The sequence below is a fragment of the Boleophthalmus pectinirostris genome, unplaced genomic scaffold (assembly GCF_026225935.1).
Source record: "Boleophthalmus pectinirostris isolate CB_2022bp ecotype Guang Dong unplaced genomic scaffold, ASM2622593v1 HiC_scaffold_1, whole genome shotgun sequence".
NCBI classification, from domain to species: domain Eukaryota; kingdom Metazoa; phylum Chordata; class Actinopteri; order Gobiiformes; family Gobiidae; genus Boleophthalmus; species Boleophthalmus pectinirostris.
In genome coordinates, this window is record NW_026570970.1 from 21,096,764 (window position 1) to 21,123,180 (window position 26,417).

The window sequence follows — 26,417 nt, forward strand, 5'->3', positions numbered from 1 at the left end:
GTCATGTGACAGTACACACTGGCCGCTGATTGGCCAGTGTAAACCGAGGGCGTGGCGAAGGTGGCGGCGTGCGTTTGCCTAAGTGACACAATTACAACAACTTTGAGCCGAGGGTTGGGGAAGTTTACGATAATATTAAAAAAGACTCAATGGTAAAGCCTAACATAATATCAACTCCATGCACACATTGGCACGTTGGAATGCACGCGGTGGTTTGATGAGGATGAGGGTGGAAGGTAACTTGAAGGGATCTTTTCCTTGAGGATTTGGCAAGAATTACGCTACGCCCCATTTAGCCCTGGAGAAGGTGTGCAGCCGTGTTCTTTTTACATTTCGCTGGAGTCGTTTGATTCACTTGATCTTCCCATTTCATTGCCATGAAATCGTGCGGAGTGTCGCTCACCGCTGCTGCCTCTGCTGCTGCACAGAGCCTTACTGGTAATGACGAGGAGAAAATGGCGTCGGGAAAAGCAACTGAAATCGAAGAGGACTTTCCAAAGCTAACGTCGCAAGAGAAAGATACTGTGGCTGGAATTGACAGGTTTGAACAGTTCTCTTGTAAACAAATCAAAGTGAATTAAAAATATTTCTTAGATTCCATTGCTTGGCATAAAACAACAAACACGAGTGCCCCGAAGTAATACGGAACCGCCTGTGTTGTCCTCTGCTTGCAGTTCACTGTTTGGATTTCATAGGCTTCAAGAAGATGGCGCCAGAACGAAGGCCTTGTTGTTAAAGGTATGAAACACAGAGGACCACATGAGATGGTCTGTCCAGTGTTTAAATCCTAAATAAAGTGTCTATCAAAGTGCCATAGTTTCAACTAAGATGATTTATTTATGTTTTACATGCTGCAAGAAATGCTTCTCTCTTTATTTAAAAATAAGCCCAAACTATTAGTTTCACATGTTTACATTACAGAAGGAGTTTAGACACCGTAATTGTCCTCTGACTAATATTTTATTAAAACAGATACCATTTATAACAATTCGGCAAAACAGCTCCTTGTAACGTTGGGCATTTCGGACCATATGTTCAGGGGGTAATGCTTACACACGTTTATTACGGTCTCACTATAAAGTACACATTTCGTAGCAGATGCACATTGATGATAACAACACATTTCTCATGAGTGATGCTAAAGGACAATTTATGCAAGGTTGTTGGACCTCTTGTTGGATCTCACTCGTTTCATATTATTATTTCAAACGGTAAACAATTGTCCACAATGTGAGACATGCATTGGAATATGTTCAGCCTCTCAAATAGTTTGTTAAGCCTCACTGTCAGACAAGTCAATGTGAACACGTATCGTCCGAGTAGTATGAAACAAACTGAATTGTCAGCTGTGTTGTTAACTCTTTTGGAGTTGAGCGTGTGCGTCAGCTCGCACTGATAGCAGTAGCTGCTAACTGCCCAGCGCCTTTCGTCATGCTTTTTCTAAAGTGTAGGACATGTGTGCCAGCACACAGTGTAATATACGCTTTTTTTAAGGAAAATTCAGTGTGCGTCCCCTGAATTGTGATCGTAGGATAGAAACAAGATGACAATATCAGACAAAAGTAACACTAACATTTGCTAGCTAGTTTACTAGCATCCACGACACAGCTAGCCTAATCATCATTCAATTAACGTTAACGATGTTTGTCTTATATCAAATTTATTTAGTTATTGTTGGAAAGTCAATTTGCAGCATTTGTGTCACATTAACACGTTTGTCATACTACATGCTTCTAGCCTTCAAAATGTATGTTTAGGGATATATCCATGGTTTTCACAGTGATGAAAAATTAGGATCGTTGCCATAGCAATTAAACATTTCGAATCTTCTATCTTTTGAATGTTGAAAGGTTCTCCACATGTTGCTTATAGTCTAATCAGAAAGCCTAAACCCCATTGCCCGCAGCCTAGTTGTGCACTTTGTGTTCCAGTCTTTCAATTAAAATGTTTGATGCTGTTATTTAAATTTGAATCCTGACAGTCATGGCTGGAATAATGGCAGCAAAGACCAACCATTTCTTCACTTTTTATTGTATCGGCTATTTGCCTTAAATCTCCAATACAGGGCAGTATTTTGTTTTTGCTACCTGAAGAATATGCATAAAGCTTTATTTGAATACTTTAGTGCGATGAGATAACTGTACCAAATGTGACTAAACAGCTCTCTCATAGATTTGTAGTAAAAAGAGCTGTGGGTGAATTAGTAGTAAAATGAAATTACATTATTTAGGGAAAATGATCAAAATCTGTCCAAAAATATCAGCAGAGCTAATTGGACATTGGTTGCTCTCATTCTAAAAAATCTTATCATCATCAGCCATGAAAAAAGCCATATCAGCGAATCTCTAATAAATAAAGTGTATACTTGCATGACAAGATTTCTCACAAGGAATGTTTCTCACAAGATTGTTTGACATTTAGATTAGACAAAATAAGGATTAAATAAGTGCTGAGGAGTTAGACCTCTTGAAACACTGTACTTCCAAAAAGCTGTGTTACAGTGATACAATGCAAATATGAAATAAAATAAAAAATGTTGAGGTCAGTATTGTGAATACAATCAATCAATTTATTTATCATGAATTTTGTCAAAATCTTGTCTTGCCTCCATACAACCAGTAAAACCAGGGCCAATAGGTTGCATACATGTTTTAGCATAATGTCAGATGGAGGGCAGGGGCCTATATAATTCTATGGTAGATTCACAGTTTTTAATAGAAATATTCAAAGTTGAAATCTACAAATATTTGTTAGGAATCGCCTGCACAAACTTGCTATGCTCATATTATGGCTTTTAACAAACAACAGTTATGTCTTTAAATTTAAATAACAGCACCACTTAGTAGCTGAGGCTATTGTGGTAAGTAGTTTTGTTTATGTTTAGTTGGAGAAGATGTTTAACTTTGTGCCAGTTTTTGTTTAATGAGAATAAGCCCAATTACAGAGCTATTATCCACATATCAGGTAAAAAAAATCTGCAATCTGACAGTTATATCTGACATGTAGCTAACCTGCTAGCTGCTGTGTGCCATGAAGTGAGCATGGGCATGTTTCTAGCTCCATCGAGTCTGGGTCCAATTCATTTTTTTATTGAAAAAACAGTATTATTAAAATCTCACTATAGAGGCTGTGACTGAATGTCCACACTATTCCCTACATAGGGCGCTAACCCCACAATCCAGCAAACATGGTAGCATCGTGCACTGAGAACATAGAGTTGACCCCTGGCCAATATAGGTCACAATGCCTTGCAAGAGTCGTAAAAACAACAGTGGATAAACCACTTATGGTGGAAGCATTTTGGTCTATAACTTAGTGTAGGCATATTTCAGAAAGAGTCCATTTGTGCTTTCATATTTACTATCAAAGCCTGTTGTTTGCCATGGCCAGCAGACAGTAAAATTCAAGCCTGTTCAGTTAGTTATTTTCACTGTAAAATTGTTACTATGTGGCTATACGCACACAGTCAAGTTTGAACGGCTTGAACTAACAATGCTCCCAGTGTAAATGTAGTCACTGTTGTCCACATGTGCGTTGAAACCCCACAGTAGAACAGACAAGGGTACAACAGCCACAACAACTGGGGTCTCCCAGTCTGTGCACTGTCTACTATCCCCCCAGGGAGTCAATGGACACCTGACTATGCACTGCTGTTTGGCCCCTAGGGCAACACAGCAGTCAGAGACCTATCTCCAACCCGTAGGCGCACCTCTGTCTTTTTGCTCATCACTTTGTAGGCTATGGCTCTATTCTCATGAAACAGGGACATTTCACTCGTGAGCCAAAGGCTTTTTGCTTCTGATGGATTTGAACTATGTTTGAACCCTGGAGCGTGGTGGAACTGAAGCTATCTAATATTTGTAGCCAGTAAGACTCAGTCTACTTATTCATCAGTTTATAGGCTTCAGTTCTGTTCTCATCTGCTCTGTGGGACAGAGGCTGATGGCTTTGGCAAGGAGCTTGTTGTAAAGGGACTGCAGCAACATTTTCCCAACAGTGGACTCAGTGCATCCACCTCCACAGTCTTTCAACCAGGAATACTTTATATCAAATATGTTGAGGTAAACTTTAACACCCATCAGTGTTCACTGGCTTTTGTCTTGATGTGTGAGCAGGTTATCATCTCTCCATACGGTTCATAAGATAATTTATGGGAAAATCATTTGCTTAACTTGCGACTCTGCAGAACATTTTTATTGAAGGGGGCATGTTCTCCATAAGTTTCAACTGTTGCCAAACAATTGAAAAATTGTCAGAACAAAAACGTAACTGTTTCGGTTCATGTTGTAGTGCAGTAAATGTAACCTAATTTTGGTTAAACTAATTATTGTTGTTGTGGATGGTAAATAGGAAAGGCAACTAAGGAATATGATGGTTCTACATTATATTGAGAAGTGATCATATTTCACCCATCATCATCACAACTCTAATCCAAGATGTGCCTTTTCTGGAAAGCATTTTTCTTTGCATGCTGCCCTGCTGTTTACACTCATGCTCAATTTCTGTTTGCGACGTTAAGCTACAGAAGCCCAGAGAAACCTGCTACGGGGTGGAGGCGTAACACTATAACTATATAACCTAAAACAACAAAACAGTATTAATTGTTATTCATTATTATAATTTTCTCTTTTTTGTACATTCACTTCTTGGATTCTTACAATAGGAGATGTATTTACCTTGTTGACATGTTTTGGCTGCTAGCTGCAAGCCATTTTCAAATCTGTCACTGGTGTTGGTGGGGACGTGTTATATATCAAAGTTGTTCCAGTCTGTAGGCATGGTCATCTGACAGACCTGGCAGGTCGCTCAGACTGACCACGCCTCCTTTAACACATCTGGGACACCCTCCTCCCAAGACCACTGGGCGGCAGGAGGAATGCTCCCTCGTCATGGTTGATGCTGTCCGTGCCCTGTTTTCTGATTTCAAAGGCCTACCTGATCCAGCGTTTGAACTTGTTGCTCTCCGATCCAATAACCGTGCTCTATCCCAATCCATAATGTTGTTATTTCCTTTATGGTGATCTTATATGGCGGATTTTAGATTTTGCTGCTCTGCTTTGTCTTTTTGTGCTCCTTTCATTCTCACATTCTTATTGGTGTTCCTTTTTTTCAACTATGGAATGCCCTTGTATATGTATGATTTATTGCACAATTTGCATTGGATCTCCTAGATTGCCTTTGTTCTTGTGGGATTTTATCTTTGTGGTGTTGGATTATATCTAGGGTTAGGGTTACTACAACTAATTATTATTTTTGGTCCAGGTGACCGATATTGCCCTGAAGAAGAGACAGACATAGTCAAAGTGTTGGCGTGTCCAGATTATAGCCCGATACAAGATTTTTAGTCTGTACTGCGGATCTCCTTTACGTATTTTTTAACCTTGGATCCTTGGAAGGGCGTTCACCTTTCCCATTTGTTTTCAAATCACCAAATTAGTTGACGATTATCTCAATAATTGATTTGTTACTGTATGATAGATGTGTTGAACCAAGTTAAAGAGCTTCAAGTTTACTACAATTCAAATATCACTATAATTTTAAGATTTGTTAATGAGCGCTCCCCCTCTTCTGTTTGTTTTGAATCTCTCACTCCACCTCCTGCCTCCTCTCACATGGAGCAGGAGGGCACTTGTGCGCAGGGCAGGCTACTGCTGTGCATCCATTATTCTGCCTATCCATTTATATTGTAATTATCTGAGACTTAATTTTGTTCACCTTTGAGTTTACAAGAAAAGGCATTCATATAATATGGCGCTCAGTTGACTTCTTTCAAATTGTCTTTTTGGTGCAGACTGTTTTATGTTACTAATTTGAAAAGCAGCTTTATTGCAAAATTCAAATTTAAACTCAACTAACTTCACGCTGTATCCACACAGAGGATAAAGATGTGTGGGCTTTTGTTTCTCAAAAAGCTTCAGGGAGCTAAACATCAAGGAGCTAATAGCATGAAGCGCTGCTAACACATAGCTATACTGGATATGCTGTTATTATGTTCCACAGTAAGATATAAACCAATCTCTGTCAATGCAGAAATAAGAACCTTCAGGGTGTCACAAACAAACAAAGGCTTTTAATCAGGGGTCTGCAGGCCTAGAGAAATGGAAAGCAAAAAATGAGTAAAATTATTTAAATAATTTAGATATGTATTGTAATGTGTAGATTAGCAGAAAAGCACTGTAAATATGAAATACTGAAATAGTTTTCTTTTTACAGTTTTCTTGTATTTAATAGGGCTTTCCTTCTGTGCCCATGTCTCATTGGCAACATATTTGAGAGCAATGGTCACATTTTGTGCAGTGCAATCCTCCAGTTAATGCTGAATTAATGTGTTCAAACAAAGATAGAAGTAGAGCTTCTATTTATGCCTGGGAAAGAGATGGGGGTGGGTCTGTGTCACCGGAGGAGCGCAACTTTCTCAAATCCAATGGAAAATACAGCTGCATTGTATTTTTGGGTGGTTATTCAGACGGTATTGCTTGGGTTTGTTTGCTAAAGCCTGGCAACCCTGAATAAAATATTCAAAGACATCAAGAAGAGCAAGTTGATCCCTGCTGCAAATGTGTTATTTTAATGCATTTCAGGCTGTAAGCTGCTATGACGCCATCATCTTGAAAGCTGAGGGGAAAGTGGAACCTGAAATGTTCTGTCAGCTGGGCCATTTCAATCTCTTGCTTGAGGACTACCCAAAAGGTGAGAATGAAATTTTTTAAATGAAGTGTCACTTCAATGTGTGCGTACCTGTGTAAGCTCTGTGTTCCTACTTTTCTTAAAATATTTTGCTTTGAATGAAAAAGCTTTGAATGTGACCAGACATTTGTCAGCCATACAACAAACTGCTGCTTGTAAAAAAAAAATGGCTGACCTCAGTTTAAGCAGTGTAATTTCGCCTGCTTTTTATTTTGAGTTTTATGAGTGCATCTCAGTCACATTTACAGATACTTGTGCTGTTGTTCTTCTTATTACAGCATTATCTGCATACCAGAGGTACTTCAGTTTACAGTCAGACTACTGGAAGGTAAGTTTTGTCACGTCACACATGACTTTCACAAGCTTAATCCCAAAAATGTCATGAGTAGATTTCTGAAGTAGCCTAACTATAGTAGTTTACATCCAAACATCACCTTTTCCATCTATGCCCACAGTGTTTGAAATGGCTACGAAGCCAACCACCATGTTCTCTTTTGCCCTAACCATTGGCCACACTTTGCTCACCAAGGAGATGCTATACCTCTTTTTACAGCAACTAAACAGTGCAGGATCTGTGCTTTGCAAACACTTGAATCCACTTCATATAATATAGTGTAAAATCGCTAACACAACTTTACAATGCTAAACAATGATCATTTTATGCTAATCAACACTCAGGTAATGCTAATCAATGACCTAAGGGCAATTTGGTGTGAACTTTGGCTGGAGTGAATCCCATGCTATGATCACGTTATTGTTATTAACTGTTGATGTAAATATATGTTATTTTTCAGAATGCTGCCTTTTTGTATGGCCTTGGGATGGTTTACTTCCATTATAATGCATTTCAGTGGTAAGTACATTGTACTGAAAACACTGTTGGTACTGTGTGTAAAACTTTGGCATTGACAATGAACAAAATCAAATACAGTGCCCCCTTTCCTTCCTTGCCCCTCAAATGCCACTTTTGTATGACCATGTCTCTGATGGAACCTTTGAGTGTAGATGCAGGTGTCTTTAATATATTACATCAGAGAAATCAAACTTAATTATTCAAGTGTTTAAATATTTCTTGTTTAGAACCTGCTTTGGTCTTGGCCAGGACCCTCTGCAGAAAGCTGTGCTCTGTAGGAGTTGGCTTTAGAATGCGCCTGTATAGAGGAGTGGGAGAGCAGTGCAGGGACAGGAGGGAGGGAAAGGGGGCAGTGAGTTCATGAATGAGTGTGTGTCTGTGTGTGTGTCAGCCTGGCCACAGCAGTGAGCTCAGTGATTTGCTGTTCAGTCTAACATATACAATATACAAAACTTACAAATTCCTAAAAATCATAACTAAACCAATTTGCTATTTCTGAAAGTAAATTCTTCAGTGATTAGTTCAATCCACCTGCTACTCCACAAATAGGAGGAGTGGGGAACAGAGTGTTTTTGAGCAGAGAGCTGCATTAAACAAGCTACAAATCACAATGGCATTGCTTTTATGTTTTTATTCTCATATCTCCCAGACCCACAAAAGTTGGCATCTGTTGTAGATTGAACAATGCTAAAGAGTTCAGAGAAAATTAAGTTTCTGCATTGTCATAGTTAAAAAGCAACATTGCCTAAGCAATGTGGAAATCAATTGGTAGTGGGTATAAATATCTGTATGACTTAAAATAATGGTACATTGCAACATGATTTTCTTCTTTTCTTTCAGGTCAATCAAGGCTTTCCAGGAGGTGCTTTACATTGATCCCACCTTCTCCAGAGCGAAAGAGATCCACCTGAGGCTGGGGCTCATGTTTAAAGTCAACACAGACTATGAGTCCAGCTTAAAGGTAAAGTCCTACTCCTCATCTCTGACACAAGTGCATCATGGGTTTTAATGTCGGCGGCACATGAACCTCCTCTCCTGTTATCAAGTTTATGTTAATCTGTGACCATATAACAGAAATGTCTTTTCATAATGGTGTGCTGTATAAAGGACCTGGCTTCTTTAGTTATCTGCTTCACAGTGCTGGTATTGTGTGTCTAAGTGAAGTCTGTGTGCTATCTCTTGACACCTGTAATGTAGAGATATATTCAAACGGCAACAAAAGGTTTCAGACTAGAGCCTATAGAAGTGCAATCCCTGGAGGAGCAGGGAGGTATCAGATCTGGGGCTTTGTCCACCTTCAGACCTGTGTCACATATTGTGTGCTTAGAGAATCAGTGACAGCACTGTTGAAAAAAGATGGGCCGGTGGTACACTGCAGGCAGCACGTGCTGCACGTCCTCACTCGCACTGTCTTAACTGTAGCCCTCCCCTCATTTTCTGGCTTTTTGCCAGCTCCTCTACGCCCATGAATACACTTGTACACTCACACAGTGGCCTAGATATCAGCAGAGTAAGGTGTGAGTTTTGGTGGAGCAAGAGAGGCCGATTTAAGGTAAGGCTCAGATGAAGACCGGAGGTATGACAGTAAGATGAATGTATATATAGATAGTATTTAAAAAGACAGATTCACAGATTCTCATTGTTTTTGTGTTAAAATCAGTGTAATGAAGTCTATCTGAAATGGTTTATGTTGCACAAAGGATTCTGGGAGACGAGGTGAGGTGTGTGTCTGCTGGTTCTGCTTTGAGGTATTGTGTGTCATCCGTGCACTCTGAGCTGCAGCCTTCTGGTGAATAGTAATCAGTGACACCAGGATAGAGGAGGGGGGGCGAGAGAGGTGCACAGATAGTTGAGAGAGAGAGAGTGAAGGCGAGACATGGAAAAGCCAGGCTGACAATTCTGCTGCATTATCTGGCTGCTGCGAGAGGAAGTGTGAAAGGCAAAGCAGGGAAAGAAGGAGACAGACCTTCAGGAGGATGCTGTGGTTCTCCAGACGAACGCTCTAGGTAACGCCATGTGCTCCGTCCTTAATTGTGTTGTATGTGCTGTCTGACTGCAGGGCATCTGGCTGAGAGCATGACTGACATTCTGTGGCTGGTTAAAAAATTAGTCTATTTTTAGCAGTGCCCTATTTGCTTGTGTGTGTGTGTGTGTGTGTGTGTGTGTGAGAGAGAGAGTGTGTGTGAGAGAGACCGTTGGCGCACGTGCCAGAATGCTTCACCGGCTCATATGCAAATCCACCTATGAGCTCTGTCTAGGCTTTTTCTTACTACTTGGTTATTTTAAATCTTTGTGGTTCAAAATATCTTGATTCTAGTGGCAGACAGATTTTTTGTCTTTGAGAATCCACCTGCAGAACAGTTTGTTCTTGAACAATGTGCTAGATTTTAGCTGATTTATATTAATATGCATTTGACCAGGAGATTCTACTGTTGACGCATTAGCAATATTATTTACAAACCTTCATGTTATTTATTTAAGTAGAAATGTTTTATGTAACGGCTAAATTTAACTAATGCACATAAAAAGCACCTTTGCAGTGGAAGGAAGGAGACAGGAATAGTTCACTTAATCCTCAGACTGCCTCTTCAGTGAGTACAGCCCACAGCCCACTGCCCTTACTAACTCACAATGTGTATATCTGGTCAATGACCCAGTCTGTGGATATTGTCTATTAGTGGACCACGCCTTGACAGCCCTCCCATCTGTTTCGTTCAGCAGTGTTAAACCTCTAGGAATCTTCTGCTTGACTTTGCCAGATGTGTGAGTAGTACATGAGGAGCAAAGAGGAGATAACTGAGACAGAGGTGGTTCAGTCCCTGCAGCTATCATTGTCCTCTCGTATTACACTCATTGCTTCATTTATGTCCTCTTACAGCTCTGCAGAGCTTTTAGAGCAGCACTCTGTCTAGAGAAGTACAAGTTCATCCTGGGAAATGTGTTTTTATCTAGATGTTACCTACAGTATATATGCAGCAAAGTATATATTTATTGTAAATGAAGTATTTTACAACCCACCAGTTAATAGCAAGGCTTCAAGTAAGAACTCCCTTGTTCAAGATCAACAGCAGCAGTATTTACACCTGAACAGGTCTTGCCTTCCTCTTAATGCTCTTTGACTTTCTGTTGAATTTTGGAGGAAGAAAAAAAGACTTGCATTCATTATTATGCATTAGCAACTTACTGTTGGGTAGGGATGAGACAAGATCTTACACTATACGGGCCTTGACAGATGAAATTGGCACAAGATGGAGCACACATGTGTAGGTTAAACTAGTGATATTTTGTCTATGTTTTTTACATTTGGCACTAACAAACAGGTTCAGTGTTGGTGAGAAGCCATAGTTTAAACAGTGCCACAGTGGCAGCAATCATGATCTAAATTCTCACTGTTTATTATAATTTAGGTCAAAAAGCTAATCTCTCTCCTGTGGACCCAATCTCGCGTTTCTTATGGCAATTGTGTTCTATCCCATCTCACTGTCTTTTAATTTTTCTTGTCAAATCAGTAGTTTTTATTGAGGGTATTGTTAGTGCAATGGTTTAAATCAACGTATTGATGTTGGAGAGCTAAACTATAGAAATACAGCACTTGGTTACTTTGTTTTTGTTTTGTATAATAATCCCTCCATTTCTGTTGTTTCAGCACTTTCAACTGGCTTTGATTGACTCCACTCTTTGCACTTTGTCCAAAGCAGAAAGTAAGTTACCTGTGATACCTGTGTTTGTGTCATGGGAGGGACAGTGGTCTAGAAAAACAGGGACATGTAGGTTCTAACAGTGGATCATTTATACAAAACATTTTCCCTCCCTTTCTTCAACCATCTCTCCTCTTATTATCCATGACATTGGTTGCCTAGGAAACAGCAGAAGAAGAAATTGCCATACAGAGTGTGATTTCAGATCGCATGTTCACTGGTGGAAAGCTTCACTCCCCTCCCATCTGTGCTCTGTACTATTTCAGTCTGTGTCCACTAATTAAACGTGTAGTAAAACAACCTCTAAACAGTTCCAAGCTAACTCCTCTTTTTTCTGCTCCCCACAGTTCAGTTCCACATCGCTCATTTGTATGAGATTCAGGTAAGCATCTTCTGATTGTTTCATTGTCTAGGTTTAAAGGTTACTAATGTTGGAAATAAATTATTCTACTCATCTTAGCTTTGTTCCCTGAGGCAAAATATTAAATATGGCATTGACCATTTGAATTATGCAAACATCAAGCTACTGTTTTGCACATAGTATTATTTTCCTTTCTCCTTGGCTGTGTGCCTCTTCAGGAGACTATAGTGCCACTTAGACCTGTCCTCTGTATGCTCTCTTCACATAACTACACAACATCCAGCAATCTGTGTTTAGGCCTACACCTGGCAGCTCTAACCTGAGCATCCTCTTTACTTTATGCAGAGTACATTCTCTATCATTCTTCTGTACATGTCCAAACCATCTTGTTGCCTCTGCCATTTATCTAATGCTTGCTGCCTACCTGTCCATCAAGGATGCAAGACTGATTACAAACTGTATCACAATAATAGAAATGCTTAGCAGAAAAAAATCACTATTACATACACTTCTAAAATTGTTCAGCCTTTTTCATGAATTCTATCATATGTCTGATCTTGTACCCATCACAATCAGACTATAATTTGCAATCCATCCAAATGGGCTAAAATGTGCAAAATGGTTGAGGTTCATGTATCCACTTTTGGATATCTTCAAAACAACAATTAAGTTTTATATCTCATGCCTATATGTCAGTCTATATTGTATATCTTTCAGATTGATTTGAAGTATTCGTCAAATGTTGCTTTGGACAGACTGAATAATAATTCACATTTTCTGATTGGTCATCGTTCATAAATCTTTTTATGTAATTGGATACAAAAAATATCAGTACTGCATCATAACACGTGCAGTACCGGATGCTCATGCTTTAAGTACTTGATTGCATTAGTAGGATTCAAGTGCAACCCATTGACCACTGAGCTGCATTTCCTGGGTACTGCTGTCATGTCCGTGTTGTCAGAATTGGTCCTGGTTTGATGACGATCAATAGTCTGAAGAGGAAGAGACCACTAAGAGTGTCTCATTCATGTTTCCCAAGTGTTAGCTTCCCCCTGAGGTGTTTTAATAGTCTGTCAACAGGAAGAACGTGTGACCAGAGTGGGAGTGTGTTTGCCCTGTCCACACTTTTGGACATTTTGATCTATTATGGAGGCTGGGTAATTGTTAGCAGTGATAAGATTCATCCGGCACAAACACCCGCCTTGGTTCAGTCTCAAGGTTAGTAAGGTCACACAGCAAAAGCAAACAGTGAGCCCTCTTCAGACCAGGCAGCTCAGGTTTCTCTTAAATACAAAGACCTTAGTGCTCCCAGACCGGCCCACTGCAGACCCCAGACGTGTGGAGTCTGGCATGTACGCTCCCCTGGCCCTCCCCCGTACGGGTGTGAGTTGGGATGGTCATTATCAGTCCGAGGAGGTCTTAAGACTCTTTGTGTCTGTCCAAACGCCACCATAAAACTCTGACCTCCTGTCTGGCTTTAACAACTCTTCAATTTGTCGATTGTGTAGAAGAAATACAGAGCGGCGAAGGAAGCGTATGAACGGCTACTGCAGACTGAAGATCTCCCTGCACAGGTGAAGGCAACCACACTGCAACAACTTGGTGAGTCAAGAATCATTTGTCTAAAGCGATTTAATAACACTGGGCTGTTGTGGGGTTTGTTTGACTTATGATTTCAGTCTTACTCCAACTAGCTTTTTGTTGTGAAAAAAAACACTGAAAGCATACAACAAAAGTCCCTAACATAATCTATAGATCTATAATATTGACTAAAATGTAATAAACTAAATGCATTATTGATTGCAATTTTATGTGGCTCTGTCTTTTTTATTACAGAGGCATCTCAACACATCAAATTATAGATGGCAATGATTGCTTTAGTTTTGTCACACAGTATTGGCCCTATTGTACATACCCAATATGATTTATTTGATTTTAATGCAAACAGAACAAAACCATGATGTCTTTGTTACTATGGGAGGGAATGCCCTGGCTTCAATATATTTTCATACAGCACTGCACTATTTCATGTGACACCTCAGACCTGTTAACTCAAGGTGTAAATCACTTCTCTTGTTTGACACTCTCACTTCCAATTTCCTCATTATCTATTTGATTTGCTGGTGTTTTTGTGTCAGTAATGAAATACGATTTCATAATATGAAATTATTATTGGTAAAACAAGATTGTTTTCTCAGTTAATAAACAAAAAAACTACTGGCCACAGCACATTCAGAGGTTTAAGCCACCTTCCTTTACTCCACATCCCGCCCCCTCATTCCTTCTCATTCAGTTGTAAAAGCCATTCCTGCTCTAGCTGTCTGCCGTTGTCATGGTGACTTGTAGAGCTTGCCACAGGTGCTGTACATTTGAGCTGCATGTAAAGGCATGTGCTCTGCTTGCATACATTATTTTAAACAACAGGCATTATTGTGTGTATTTTAAAGCTCTATATCAAGGCTAGGATTACATGAAGTTCAGTCCTTATATTTTTCTTTTGACATATTTAACGTTTAGAGAAAAAAAATATGAACTTGACTACAATTTGAGATAAATCGTAATTGTGATTGACCAATATAAGGAATGATTTACTGTTCAGTATATTCAGCATTCAGTTTTTTAATTTTTAAAATTTTGTCTCTCAAAAAACCAGAGCTGCAAGATTAATCACAATCAAATCGAAGTTTGAATTTTTAAATAAGCAAATATCACAAACAATAAAATATGGAGTTGTATGCTTTATAAACTGCTAATGCTGTTGTTTATGTCTGTACAAACATGTTCTGAAATCTGATTCTTGTATTAGTTTGGCACTTCATATTTCAGCCAATTCTTCTGTCTGTGTTTAAAATATCTTTCATCCATACAAAAACAAATACAAATGGCTATACATTTTTATTTCCTTGGCATAAACAACATACAGTTTTAATCATTGTCTTTTAACAGAAAAACAAACCACATGCCTTTTACTGACAAAGGACTAACTTTAGACCTCTTGATCAAAAAGAATCACACTGATCATTGACTGTTAAAACGTAATTGCACAGCCCCATTTTGCAGCACTATTTTCTATTGATGTTACCATCTTATTGTTACTCAGGCTGGATGCATCACACAGCAGAGCAGCTCGGAGATAAAGGCACCAAGGACAGCTATGCCATCCAGTGTCTGCAGAAATCTATAGAGGCTGACCCAGACTCGGGCCAGTCCTGGTACTTTCTCGGCAGGTAAGAACAGAGCAAGGGCGTCGTGCGTTTGTGTGTTTAAGATAGTGCTCACGCCTTTGGGTCATCACAAATGTTGTTCTCAAAGTCACTGCACTGAAAGGCCATCTGCTGGGAGGTGTGAGAATTGTCAAGGTCTCTATTTGTATTGACTAAATAATGAAAGAATTGTTGAATAACTTTAATTGATTAGAAGGGGTTAAGTCAGATTGCTGTTTAATATGAATTTCTTTACTCTGCCACTTATTTGTTCTCAGATTATTTAGCTAAAATGTCTTTGTAATAGCACTCCTGCAACCACTGGACTAAATTTAACGCCATTTTGGCAGTGGTGAATTAGTCTGCCTTTTTTTGTTATTATGTTTTTGTATAATAATTAAAAGAAAAATATATATGTATGTGTATGTGTATGTATGTATGTATGTATGTATGTATATATATATAATATATATATATGTATATATATATATATATATATATATATGTGTATATATATATATATATATATATATATATGTATGTATGTATATATATATATGTATATATATATATATGTATGTGTATATATATATATGTATATATGTATGTATATGTATATATGTATATATGTATGTATATGTATATATGTATGTATATGTATGTATATGTATGTATGTATATGTATATATGTATGTATGTATATATATGTATATATATATATATATATATAATCTTGTTATCTTTACCGTTCTCCTTATTATATCATCAAAAAGAATCCTTGTGAAAACTACTGTAAAGCCCTGTATTTATAACGTTTACTTATATTCACAGTTCCAATTATGTCAGATTTTACAAATAGCGGAAAAACTGTGCTCCAACTAACGTGCAGATGGTGTGACTATGAAGCAAGCTCAGTCACTCATGTCAGTGTAATAAACACAAAAAAATCACTGATTTAACTAACTTGCTTTGAAATGTTGTTTTATAGAAAATAAAATCACACTCAATTAACGTTAAGCAAATTAACAAAGCATTTGGGACTGTTTCTCTTCAAACTACTCTCTCTCTGCCTAATTAATAGACTGCACTGCTAGTTGACAATATACAAATGGGATGAGACAATTGTTGAATCATTCAAATAAAAAAAAAATAAATAAATAAAAATAATAATATTGATGTAGAAATTGATTTGTATCTTAATTCTTGTACAGCTTGATTAGCTGCTTGCCCTTTTAACTGCAGAAAAATACTTTTAATGAATTTACAAAGCTCCAGATTGAGGCTAGAAGGCTCAGGCTTTCTTCTAAAGTAATGTGTACATCGGTGCTCAATGATAACCCACAATCTCCGAAACTTTGATAAATTTAGTTAATGGCCAATATGGATAGATTCTCTGGGAATTCTCTGCTGCTGAACTGCCAGTATGGGGTTTGTGTATGCCAGGATTGTGTGATGACAATTGTAGGAGCTCTATAGTGGTGTCACTGGTATACTCACATACTTGCTTTGCTAAGTAAAATACCATTACCTGAATGCTTGATGAACTCAATAATTTCTATACTCAGTGCCTCTAGTACCACTGATACACATCCTTTTACAATCTGGTTTCTATTTGCCGTGAGAAATTATTATAAATGGCAAAGGTAAATGCCAGATAAAAATGAAGGTCTCCTGTCGACTTCATTATCTTTTCCTGTGGTGACAGAAAACAAATAGAGTCTTCTGTGGGACTTTCTTACAGGTGCTACTCCAGTATTGGAAAGGTGCAGGATGCCTTCATCTCTTATAGACAGTCAATTGATAAGTCGGAGGCCAGTGCTGACACCTGGTGCTCTATAGGGTAAGAGCAACTAAATGTGTATATTTGGCAGCAAATTGAATGTTCTTGTTGGTTTGTACCTGTTTTATTACTTTGATTTAATGACACATTAAGCTGGTTTGTTTGTCCAGGGTGCTGTACCAGCAGCAAAACCAGCCTATGGATGCATTGCAGGCCTACATCTGTGCTGTTCAGTTGGACCATAGCCACGCAGCTGCCTGGATGGACCTGGGTACACTGTACGAGTCCTGTGGCCAGCCGCATGATGCAATCAAGTGCTACATCAATGCAACACGGAGCAAGTCCTGCCTCAACACTGCTGCCCTCACACAGCGCATTAAACTAATGCAGGTGAGTCACGCAGGTTTATGCTGTATATGTCAAGTTTTTGTTTTTTTTTGGTAAGTGGTAAACAGAGGGGGCTTTTCAAAATGTTCATGCTGTGTTTGCAATGTGTCCATCCACTGACCAAGACAGGAAAAATAATGAATTTTGAAAAAAGCATTACTGCATAAGTCCATTCCATTATACATTCACATTTTCATTGTATCTGTATTCCTATTATGCCAGTTTTGTTTTCCAGTAGAATTTGTAGCCTTTCCTGTGGAACCCACAGTTTTTGTCTTTCCTAGGCTCAGTTGTGTAACTTACAACCAGCTAATGTGCAGAACAAGAGTAAAATGCTTCCTAGTATTGAAGAGGCATGGAGCCTTCCCATTCCCGCTGAGCTCACGTCCCGACAGGGAGCCCTGAACACTGCACAGGCACAGCAGGTAAGACCTCTGCCTCTGCACACCACATCATCTCCTATGTCACACCACAATATGAAGCAAAATGAACTCCTACTTTTAAAAATGTTTAATGTAATCCTGTAATACTTTAATGTAAATGTCATCTGCCTCTTACCATCTGCCTGTGATTATGTGTAGTTTATTGTCTGTTTTTTGACCTTCTCTATTGGACTGAAAAAACGTATGTATGGATTTGTGTACTTTCTAGCCTTGTAAGACGAATGTAGAGCAGTCCGCTAGCAATCACACCGACTCAGAGGCCAGTCCTGCCAAGAGGAAACGCACTGCCAGCCCAGTTAAGGTACTGCTTTGACAACATACACTTTCTTTTAGAGGCCAATAAAGATTATGTGCTTTATTTAATTGTTTTCATTCTTCTCTCCAGGGAGCAGAGCCATTAACAAACGGCTCAAATCAACAACCAATTTCCAGCTGGTACCTAACACCTCAGAAACTTCAGGTAATTGTAAATTACAATAATTCAGATGCAGGTCTATTGTGTAAACCTATATAAAGACTCCTCATACACTGCACTGTGTATTGTAAAACAATAGAACTAGTTGATCACCTGAACCACATTGATTGTGAAAAAGGCATTAGAGGTTTAAAAATATTATGTAGAATGAATAACATCTTTAAAAATGAACAGCTCTTGGACCATTTGCGGACAAACCGAGCGACTCTCAAGCCTCCTCAGGTTCAAATGCTGGAGCAGCTAGAGAACCAATTCTCCCTCATGCAGCAGCATCAGCAGCAGGTCAGGACTGTTAATATTACATAAAGCAATGACTACAAAATATATTTTTTTATAAATCAAATGAATCAAATTAATTGTAATTGCTACAATTTTTCTCATTGCAGAAGCCATTTGCCGGCATTACTGACGAGTGTTTGTGTTTTTACTTGTCAGATGAGGCAGCAGGCAGCAGCAGGGGAACAGCCTCGGCCAAACCTCCCCAATGGCCCGTTGGCTGAATCCTCAAACCATCTTGCAGGCCTCTCTGTGAGCTCTTCCAATCACACCGGCGTGACTGCCAACGGCTCCTGTTCCTCCAGTCCCACGTCCACACTGAAAGGACACCTCAGCACGGGCTCTGTGGACAAAGCCCACACAGCCGGTCTGGGAGGTGGCAGCGCGAGCAATGGAAACGTGCCTTACACGCAGTCGAACTCTCTACCTCACAACTGTACCGCCACCAGTCACCCCAGCACCAGCACCAACACTAGCCCCAGTCAAGCAGAAGAGCCCTGGAGGAGCCAGCCACTTAACAATAGCACTCAGGTACAGCTCTTTTTCATCAACATCATTGTAGCCGATACATGACCTGTTTTAATAGTACTTTTGTTACTTAAACATGTCAACAATCCTGTATCTTTGCTATCCAGGGACAACACAAAGGTCCAGGTTCACATTCGGCAGGTCCCAATGGGGAACCTTCTTTCTCCTCTGTGTCCTCCCCTCACACGTCCTTCTCTTCCTCTGGCGTCTTGAATCAGGTGGGACACTCATCTGGGCCCTGCACTGTCTCCTCCTCTGCTTCGTCTCTGTCTCCCACGTCCCCACAGAGCACGCCCAACCACTTGTCCTCCCCTCTGCACTCCTCAACTACCTCAGGGGTCCACACCAAAGACACCACGCCTCCAGGGGGCAGCGATGGGTCAGGTCCAGAAGCCACCAGCAGGCCCTGTGCAGGAGCAGCCCTCAGCCCCGGCACCACCTCTGCTCCGGGACTGACCAATCACAGCCAGTCGCAGGTGACGGACAGCTCTGCAAGCCTGTCACGGCCTGACTCCCCTGCCTCCAGGGCGCCAAGTTCAGACAATCCTCAGCCCTCAGCCTTGCTAAAGGGAAAAGCCAATACTACCAGTAATGATGGTAACAATAACTGCAGTAACCATGAAGGGCCCACCTCAGAGAAAATCAACAACGTCCACTCGTGTGTCCTAGCCAAGTCGGAGCACTCTGTGGCATCGTCGCCGCTCTCAGCTACTGCCACCCCCTCTCCCTGCTCCGCCAGCAACTTGTCCTGCCTTAACAGCCCCTCCAGCTCCAATCAAGGGCCCACTGTCAATGGGAAGGGGACAGAGGACTCGCACAGCCCGCTCAAGGTGGAGCCTTTGGGTGCTCTTCGGCACAAGAGCCCTGCTGGTTTGGCCCCCTGGTCCTCCGTGTCCATCTACCCCAGCTCCAGTGAAGTGCTCAAAGCATGCAGGTAAGGCTAACCAGACTGTGCACATTATGTGGTGGTGCTCAAATTCTGCATAAGTTATTTTTTATTTTGGTTGTAAAATGTCGCATTTATCTATTAATTTGATAGAAATCTGGGAAAGAATGGATTGTCTACCAACAGCATCGTCTTGGACAAGTCTCCTCCACCTCGGCCCCCTGGCCCTCCTTCTCCACTGCCAAAGGATAAGCTCAACCCCCCTACTCCTAGTATTTATGTGCGTGCCTCCTCTTTATACAGACATGCATTCTTACATTGATAATGTTACAGTTTATCTTGCCTGTATTATCCTGTACATACATCTCCGTTTATGAAAAGTTGAGTTAGATTGTTTTTGTTTTTTATCTTAAAGCTTGAAAACAAGAGGGACGCCTTCTATCCTCCACTACACCAGTTCTGCACTAACCCTGCCAACCCAGTCACAGTCATTCGAGGTTTGGCCGGAGCACTCAAACTGGGTAAGTGCCATGTGCCTGTTGCCTGGTCTCTGTCCTCACATGACTCTGGGTGAGTCTACAATGTGGTGGAGAGCACTTCTCTTTGATATGTTTGACAACAGCACCACCTGCAAGTTGAAAGTGTTATTGCAGACCATATCACCTTATGAGACAAGTGCTATGTGGTAGTCAAATAACCTAACAATCTACAATGTATGCAGTTTTTCAACATAAAGTATCACAATTCAAAGATGACATTAATTACATGACTGCTTTTATGGCTTTCTCCAGACCTGGGCTTGTTCTCCACTAAGACCCTTGTGGAGGCTAACCCTGACCACCTTGTGGAGGTGCGCACACAGCTGGCCCAGCCCACTGATGAGAACTGGGACCCCACCGGCAGCAGGAAAATGTGGCGCTGTGAGAGCAGCCGCTCCCACACCACCATCATCAAGTATGCTCAGTACCAGGCCTCGTCCTTCCAGGAATCTCTGCGGGTCAGTCACGAGTCTGACATGTAACTAACGACTATTTTTGTTTATGTGAGTTTCTTTTTGTTTATGTGAGTTTCTTTTTTTTTATTGCTTTTATAGGAGGAAAATGAGAAAAAGAAAGAAACAGAAGCAGAATCTGGCTCCTCAGACGGGTACATAACTTTTTTCATAGAACAACTTCTGTTGTTACGTTGTTATTAACAATTCTATTTATGTGCTGTTTTGATTGTTGTCATGTTGTTATTTTAGTGCAATGCGCAGGAGGAAAGGACCTTTCAAAAATTTGAAATTTGGCACCAACATAGATCTTTCTGATGAGAAAAAGTATGTTTTTTTAGTACATACTTATAATGGGATATTACTTCTGGAGCTGTGACAATAACTTGTTTTTTTTGTTTTTTTTTAAGGTGGAAGCAGCAACTTCAGGAGCTCAGTAAACTGCCGGCGTTTTCTCGTGTGGTGTCGGCTGGGAACCTGCTGAGCCACGTGGGGCACACCATTCTGGGCATGAACACAGTGCAGCTCTACATGAAGGTGCCAGGGAGTCGAACACCAGGTACACCAGTGCACCAGGGACTTTTTTGTGGTTTAGTCGAGCTCAGTACTTATCGACCATCTCATCATCTGCAGGCCACCAGGAGAACAATAACTTCTGCTCTGTAAACATCAACATCGGACCTGGGGACTGTGAGTGGTTTGCAGTGCCTGAGTCTTACTGGGGAGTTATCAATGACTTCTGTGAAAAGTAAGTTTAGAAATCTCAAATCTCTTTTTTTTCTTCACATTTTGAGCTGCTTACAAGACTTCTGCTTCTCAGAAACAACATCAACTTCCTGATGGGTTCGTGGTGGCCAAACCTGGAGGACTTGTATGAGGCCAGTGTTCCTGTGTACCGTTTTATCCAGCGCCCGGGGGACCTGGTGTGGCTCAACACAGGCACCATCCACTGGGTCCAGGCCATTGGCTGGTGCAACAACATCGCCTGGAACGTGGGACCTCTCACAGGTTAATAGCATTTTTTTTCATGTGCACTACTGATCAACATGTGGACACACTTTTTCAATTTAATATAGTACATTAATATTAACGTTGTTGCTTCTCATCAAAGGCATCAAAACTATTATTGAATACATATGGAATGTGGTACACAAAATCCAATTTTAGATTTTCAAAAAACCCACCATTTGTTTAGATCACTGCTTAGCACACTCTTGGCATGTTCCAGTAATGAAATGAAAACCATTTCAGGTGACTTCATGAGGCCTCATTAAGAGAAGGCCAAGGGTTTGGGTCTGCAAGCAAAGGGTGGCTACTTTGGGAGATTATTTTTTTGATCTTTTCTAATTGGTTGGTGGGTGTTCTGCATTCATTTAATACCCTCTCTACTGTTTTTCAGCCCATCAGTACAAGCTAGCTGTGGAGCGCTATGAGTGGAACAAACTGCAGAGTGTCAAATCCATCGTCCCCATGATCCATTTGTCCTGGAACTTGGCCCGGAACATTAAAGTTTCTGATCACAAGCTCTTTGAAATGATCAAGTAAGAAACTGCCAACCTACCTGTCCCTTTTTTGGCTCTCCTGCACAACCATTTAGTTTCCTTCCTCACAAACACCTTATTTAGAGAATGGTCCACTTTTTCATTAGTGCAACAAGACACCAGAATAAATAAGTCTTATGTTGTTGGTAAAGCTGAAACTTAAGTGGTGTTATTGCAGTTATCTGTATTTTAACTTGGCAAAACTAGTATTTGAATTTTCCGTTCAAATCAGTAAAAAAAATCACATATTTTGATATTATGTAAATGGATCTGTTTGTCCCTCCATGCCGCACCGCATTGCACATATTGTCCCATTTTACAGCTATTTACTGAGGTTTGTAAAAAGAACTGATCCTATGTTTTGTCTTTCAGGTATTGCTTGCTAAGGACCCTCAAACAGTGTCAGATGCAGCGTGAGCATCTACAGGGCTCTGGCAAGGAGCTGGTGTGGCACGGAAGGACGCAAAACGAACCCGCTCACTACTGCAGTATCTGTGAGGCAAGTTACACATGGAGATATTCTCTTTAAAGAGAGGGTATTGTGCAAAATCAAGTTTTTTTTTTTTCATAAACTAGAGATTTTACATGTCGCCCGTGAGTGTTTTTGTAATCTTGAGATTTCTCCCACGCACTATTCGAACCCTCCTTATGGTTAGCAGCACACCCCTGCCCACATGCCTACATAACCCTTGCTCCTACCTGGCAATTTTCCATTAATATACAAAAGCATGATACAAATTCATATACTACATGAAAAAGCTGATGATAAGTTCAATAGTTTCATGAGCTGGTTGCACACTTACTGTGTTGTGATAGCACTCTGAAGTTGGAGTTGTTACTTCTTTTTGTGACATGGTGTGGAGCGCATGCTGGGCATGAGTGGGAAATCAAAGAGTCGAAAAATGAAACTGAAACTTTTTAAACATATGAATACGTTTGGTTGTTTAATTGCTTTGATGATGAAAAATGTATAATGATTTCCCTTTAAACTAATAAGTTGGATGCCTGCATATTTGAGTCATCTTGTATTGTTCTGCATTCAAGGTTTGAATGTACATAAAATTGCCATTTTCACCTACCTCCTATCCCCATCCAAATCTTTGTATTTGTGATTATTCCACACTGCAGTTTCCAGGTCATACATGTAGGGTTTAAAACTATAAAATCACATATGTAAATGAATATTTGCTGCTGTTATGGTGAATTGCCACTGTAAAGTGCGGGGCCTGTCAGTTCTGCAGTTTATTGACAGCTGAACCTGTTTCGGTTTTTCAGCTCTTTAAAATCAATATTGTGATTTACAATGAACAAAATGTAAATAATGATGTACGCACGCATGTTATAGTTTAATAGTAAATACCCCATCATATGTTTTTAACAATTTTGATTTATGTGTTTAGGTGGAAGTGTTCAACCTGCTGTTTGTCACCACTGAGAGCAACAGTAGAAAAACATATGTGGTGCATTGTCAGGACTGTGCCCGTAGGGGGAGCACTAACCTGGACAACTTTGTGGTGCTAGAGCAGTACAAGATAGAGGACCTAATGCAGGTGTATGACCAGTTCACTCTTGTAAGTATCCACCTCATCTCCTCAGTATCATCTGATTTCTGTACATCTGCACATGTAATAATTCTTGTGTTGTCTTGACAGGCTAGTCCCCTGCCTTCCTCTTCTTGATGCGAATATTTGTTGTTCTAAGGACATTTAGAAACACAATGAATTTACTGGGAACCCCTCCAGGAACCCTTTGTTTCTGATATTCAGGAAAAATAGTGACAGTCCCCAAACTGCACTCTGTAGCTTTCCCAATGGCAGCTGCTGTAAGCTGTGTGTCTATGCAACCTGCTCAGTATGGTGTGCCTCCCCCTGGTGGATATAAGGGGAATGGCAGCTCCTTGTATTATTAGAACTAGACTGTTCTACTTCTGGCCCAACTGGACTTCTTCGCAAAACACAACCCATAAAACATTTGAAATTATTTTGTACATATTTGTTTTGAAAGAGGAAATTCACAGAAAGACTACTGATTTTTCACTTTTTTGTATGGTCACACAAGAATTGTCTTCTGCTATCTGTGAGATGAATTTTAGCATAGCTGGTCTTATGTATGGTAAATGCATCATAAATCAAAAATACCACAGACACAAATAAAATTCTCCTTTTAGAATACAACAGGTTTTGCTGGAACTATTCTAGATGTTTTGTTTGGGTGGGGAGAGGCTGACATAGATGACCAGCCAAGTCACAGAAAAGGGTTGCACAGATATGAGTTGACTTCTTTTTTATGTGGATGTAAATTTATACTATTTATAAATGCATATTTATTGCTTGAAAATATTTGTTGATGGAATGCTGTAATTTTTTTAGAGTACCTGCCATAAAATCTGAAGAAGCCTTGTTGTTTTGAACACGGTTTCTTATAAGTTTTCTATATAAATGAGACTGCTTAGAGAGCATTGTACAGAGACCTTACCTTAAGATTTGTTTATTGTTTGAAGGATGTTTTATGCGTTAATAAACCAGAACTGTCTTTAAAGTCTTTTGCTGTTCTGTCCTGGTTTGTACGTAAAAGTCCAGTGTAAGAATAAGATTAAAATTCAAATTATGTCTAAATATGTTTTTTTTTTGCGCAATATAGCACCTTTCTGGAATGTTTGGTATTTGTCGCAGTGGTGCTCTCAGTACTGGTTTAGTGCACGTATTTCCGTAAATTCTTGATCTTGACAAAAATGTCAGTAATTAAACAGTAATACATTACTCTGATTAGATGTCTTCATGGCAGCTATGGCTAGAGTAATATCACCAAGTCTGGAGTGATTATTACACAATAATTGTAGCAATGCAGAAAACGTATTTACTATGCTCATCCTGACATGTGGTCCTCTGTAAATTTGTATTCAAACCAAGTGAAAATGACATTTTGAAGATCTGGAACCATACAGAACATACTGTATATTTATCATAAAGTTTGTAAACGCTTAGTCCAATGAGATTCATTTGGTCTTCCAATATTCTATGTTATTAGGTTCTTTTTTTCAGACCTAGAGTGTTATTTCATACCTGACAGTTAGCTAGTGAGCAGTCGAAATTGTCAGGTATGAAATAACACTCTAGGTCTGAAAAAAATAACCTAATAACATTGTAAACACTTACTTGGTTACACACGGTTAGTGTAGTTTTCCTATAGTACTTTTTAACAGTTGCAGCATACAGTTTCTAGTAGAATTGCCTAGCTTTTTTTTTTTTTTTTTTACTGTACCTTTGCAGTTTTCAGTGATGGTTTTGTGACCATTTTTGCACAAAGCCAGCACGTGCTTGTTATCCCCACACAGTTCGCTCGCATGCAGTGTGCAGTAAACATGCAGCCAGAGCCCTGCTCCAGAACAAAGGCAGCAAGGCCTCATTATTTGGCCCCATGGTGCATTCAAGGCAGTCCGACAAATCAGAGCAAATCTGCCAAAGGTTTGTGAAGTTAAAAGTCTGTGTTTTTATGTTGTTTGCTGCATTCAGTCCTGGTTTGGATGTGCTATTTTTCTTAGCACTAATGCATATAGACAGTGGGGTCCGCTGTGGTCCTCTAGGTTGCCTCTGTAGAAATCTCTTATGGTCAGCTCAAAATAAAACAGCATTTACTGGAGATGAAATGAGGAAGTTTACCAATAGTCGGTTTGTAAAAGAGGAACTGAATCTTCCTGTACGATAAAAGATGGATATGTGATGTAACAGCCCTGGATACAGTTTTCTAGTCTACAGTTTGATTCAACAGCACAGTATGTATTTAAAAATGTATTTTTTTCCCCCCTTAAAATTAGGTTTGAAACACTGAACATTTTATTATGTATATTATCATATTTTTTCTGTGGCATTCCTGCATAGTTACTAAGAAAGAAACCTTTATCCTAATCAAATTGAAATAAAAGAATAAAAGAGTATAGCATAATATTTCTTGTAAGGTTGCAGGAGTGAGTCAATAACATTTGATATTTTACATCACAGGTATCTTCCCTGTTTACACATCATACTCTACCTTTACCTTATTTGTTCATTTTTTTTTTACATGGTTTCTAACTATACACATCTCACGTTTTAAATTTTTAGGTTTTACTCGACAAATACATGCATTAATAGTTCTTCAAATATCCACACATTTCTTACATATTACACTACCACAAATACTTTTTTGTTAAAATTTATTTTGGAGGCAAAAAAGACAAGCAAACTGACACTTTTAAACTGGAAATTAAAAAAATGTGTTTGGAATTTGTATTTATTGTTAAAAATACAGAAAATCATTAGCATATAT

At 39.6% G+C, this 26,417-nt stretch overlaps 1 protein-coding gene across 2 annotated transcripts; it reads left to right on the forward strand.

Annotated features, from left to right (window-relative positions):
- The first annotated feature begins 50 nt into the window (after positions 1–50).
- kdm6a (lysine (K)-specific demethylase 6A) lies at positions 51–24,653 on the forward strand. Of its 2 annotated transcripts, XM_055153988.1 has the most exons (31): positions 52–307; positions 429–541; positions 675–738; positions 6,582–6,690; positions 6,966–7,015; positions 7,482–7,540; positions 8,381–8,501; positions 11,187–11,241; positions 11,586–11,620; positions 13,111–13,204; positions 14,703–14,829; positions 16,547–16,645; positions 16,756–16,975; positions 17,257–17,397; positions 17,624–17,716; positions 17,801–17,875; positions 18,065–18,172; positions 18,326–18,697; positions 18,802–19,628; positions 19,734–19,860; positions 19,996–20,101; positions 20,372–20,577; positions 20,674–20,726; positions 20,824–20,898; positions 20,982–21,130; positions 21,205–21,319; positions 21,392–21,579; positions 21,971–22,112; positions 22,485–22,611; positions 23,513–23,683; positions 23,765–24,653. In XM_055153988.1, the coding sequence occupies exons 2-31, from the start codon at positions 456–458 to the stop codon at positions 23,789–23,791; spliced, it is 4,221 nt and encodes a 1,406-aa protein (XP_055009963.1). In that variant the 5' UTR covers positions 52–307; positions 429–455; the 3' UTR covers positions 23,792–24,653. The 2 variants fall into 2 exon arrangements, with proteins under 2 accessions (XP_020791983.1, XP_055009963.1); XM_020936324.2 differs by having other exon boundaries at positions 51–541.
- Positions 24,654–26,417: the final 1,764 nt, after the last annotated feature.